Source organism: Penaeus chinensis, chromosome 10 (genome assembly GCF_019202785.1).
Source record: "Penaeus chinensis breed Huanghai No. 1 chromosome 10, ASM1920278v2, whole genome shotgun sequence".
Classification (NCBI taxonomy): domain Eukaryota; kingdom Metazoa; phylum Arthropoda; class Malacostraca; order Decapoda; family Penaeidae; genus Penaeus; species Penaeus chinensis.
The window spans coordinates 21,291,469-21,294,193 of record NC_061828.1 but is presented as its reverse complement, the minus strand read 5'-3'; the positions used below and the strand labels follow the sequence as shown (position 1 = coordinate 21,294,193).

The following is a 2,725-nucleotide window of genomic DNA, read 5'->3' as shown; positions in this document are numbered from 1 at the left end:
AAAAAAATATATAATGGACAGCACATGTACCTGCATACAAAGTATTAAATGCATCATTGTTATTATTATTGTTGTTGTTTGTTTTGTTACTGTTATTATGATTATTATTATTATTTAAGTAGTATTTAATTAAATTTTTTCTATTTATTTACAGGAGGAAAATTTTAAAACAACTTGGTAGCGACCTTGAAGATGAATTAAATTTCTGTCGTCATATGATTGAGTTAAATCCTAAAAATTATCAAGTATGGTGAGTTGTTACAAAAGACTGTATGTATGTATGCTGGAGTAAATGATAATATCTTAATAAGTATCATACTATATGAATAGACGGAATTAATTGTAACTATTTTTTACTAGTATCACCATTACATTCTAGGCACCACCGACGTGTGATTGTTGAGTGGTTAGGTGATGCTAGCAAAGAACTTAGGCTTACAGGAGATAATCTTCAGCCAAGATGCCAAGAACTATCATGCTTGGGAACACCGCCAATGGGTTTTGCGTACTTTTAAGTGAGTGTTGCAATGTCATCTGCTGCATTTGTGCTATGGTCTTTTGCATCACTTTTGTAAATAAAAGATATATATATATTTTTTTTAATTTTAAATTTTATTTTTATTTATTTATTATTTGTTTATTTATTTTTTTCAAAATTCTTTTTCTGTAGGTTGTTTGATGGTGAATTAGATTACGTTGATAGACTGCTTGAAGAAGATGTAAGAAATAACTCAGCCTGGAACCAGCGACATTTTACAATCACCCAGACTACAGGATTCACTCCAGATGTTATTGAGCGGGAAGTGAAATATGCTAAGAAGGCCATCGGCAAAGTTGTTGAAAATGAAAGTCCATGGAGCTACTTAAGAGGGTGAGTATTATGTGCAGTATCCTGAGAGTAATTAGTATACAGGTAAAGGAGGCTAAAGTTCTCTCCTTTGTATTATGCAAGAACTTGATTATAAGATTTTTTTTTTTTTTTTTTTTTTTTTTTTTTTTTTTTTTTTTTTTTTTTTTTTTTTTTTTTTTTTTTTTTAACAGGGTTCTCCAGCATTGTGATAGCGGTCTAGGCAGTGTGTGTGACCTGGAACAGTGGTGCCAACAAATGTACGAGTCTGGAGAGCGATCACCTCATCTCCTCACCTTTATGTTAGACCTCATGGAAGACAAGATGGAGAGAGAAACATCCGAGAGAGAATCCACATTGAAGAAATCCCTAGATGTAAGAGGAAATATTGCCTTCCTTTGCATAGTGCTGCCCCTCTTTGCAGTTTCTCATTTGAAACTAGATTATTTTTTATCATTATTAGTATCATTATCATCAGTAGTAGTATTACTGTTCTTGTTATTGTTCATGGCATTATTTTTATTAATATTATATTTTTTTTTTTACTTTTTGCTTTTATTTCTTTACTCAATTTTGCTATATTTTTTTCAGTGCAGTAAAAATTATATTAACCATAACTATTGAAGCAGTAGATATTTAACCCGGCTGAGCACATTAGAGCCATCTGTATTTAACAACATTCACAAAAAAACTACAGGTGATTGGATTAATGAATAATGTATTGATGATTTACCAACAGATGTGTGAGGCCCTTGCAGTGGAGCATGATCAGATTCGCCGTGAATACTGGAGATACATTGCCAGGAATTTGAGCCACCGCTTTGGAGCTTAAGTCTTCTTATGAAGCCCCCATATATTCCTTGGCATAATAGTGACTTTTTTTCTGGATCTCAGTTTCTCGGATGCTTTCTTACTAATTCTCTTGTCAGCTTCATAGCAAACTTAGCTAGGCTCATTATTTACATCTAAATATTTTTTATTGATTTCTGTGGAGTTCTTTATTTTATAAGTAGAAAATAATAGATAATTACTCTAGAAAAATACTCTAGTGTGAGGTAGCTCCCAGCTTTTAAGTTCTATGAAAGGTAGACATCTTTAGAATTACTGTTTCAGGTAAATTCTGGAATGACTGTGAAAAGATTCTTTATTTTAGTAATGTGTCTTTGTAGTATGCATGTTCAGATACACCACTGTACACATACATATTAAAAATGCATACATATGTATGTACACATACATACATATTTTTACATGAATAAAATATAGTGGTGACACAAGTTGGCTACTTAGGTGTGCACATGTGTATAAGTTTATATGTATATAAATGTTTGGTTATTCTTTGATTGTATGCATGTGTGTCTGTTTTTGTATGTTTTTGTTTGTAGATATGTAGCTGTGCGCATGAAAACCTTTTACTTTATTGACATTTTTTCATTAGAAATCACACAAGTTTGATTACTATTTCATGTTTACAAAAAAATATTCAGAACCTATGATATGTAATAAACCATATGTACGATCTATCTGTCTGTGATCTATGTAATGTGTATGGTATAGCTTTATTTCTTTGATTTTTATTGGCTTGGTTATACAAAATAAAAGTGCAAGAAGGGTAGTAAAGAAGCAATTCTAAGTAGTGCATCAAATTCACTTAAATTATAGGATGGAATAACCAGTGAGTATGAGGAAAAGAGAAGGAAAAGCTATTTTAATTTCTGCCTGTTTTAATCGCACAGTGTTTAAGTGTCCATTCTGTGAACAGTTATAATCAGTCCTGCAAATACTATGTATATGTTTAAGCAAATCCATTTTAGTAGAATTTTATATGAACTGCTGGAGTATCATCTGCCAAAATAAACCAATTGATTATTCATATAA

At 31.2% G+C, this 2,725-nt stretch overlaps 1 protein-coding gene across 1 annotated transcript in view; it reads left to right on the top strand.

The window, feature by feature from the left end:
* The window catches only part of LOC125029720 (protein farnesyltransferase/geranylgeranyltransferase type-1 subunit alpha-like), an 8,588-nt gene extending 5,863 nt beyond the window's left edge, over positions 1–2,725 (top strand). The window contains 6 exon segments of the mRNA XM_047619802.1: positions 155–250; positions 380–446; positions 448–515; positions 671–871; positions 1,042–1,222; positions 1,587–2,725. Coding sequence (XP_047475758.1) covers positions 155–250; positions 380–446; positions 448–515; positions 671–871; positions 1,042–1,222; positions 1,587–1,679 — 706 coding nt within the window. The 3' untranslated portion in view covers positions 1,680–2,725.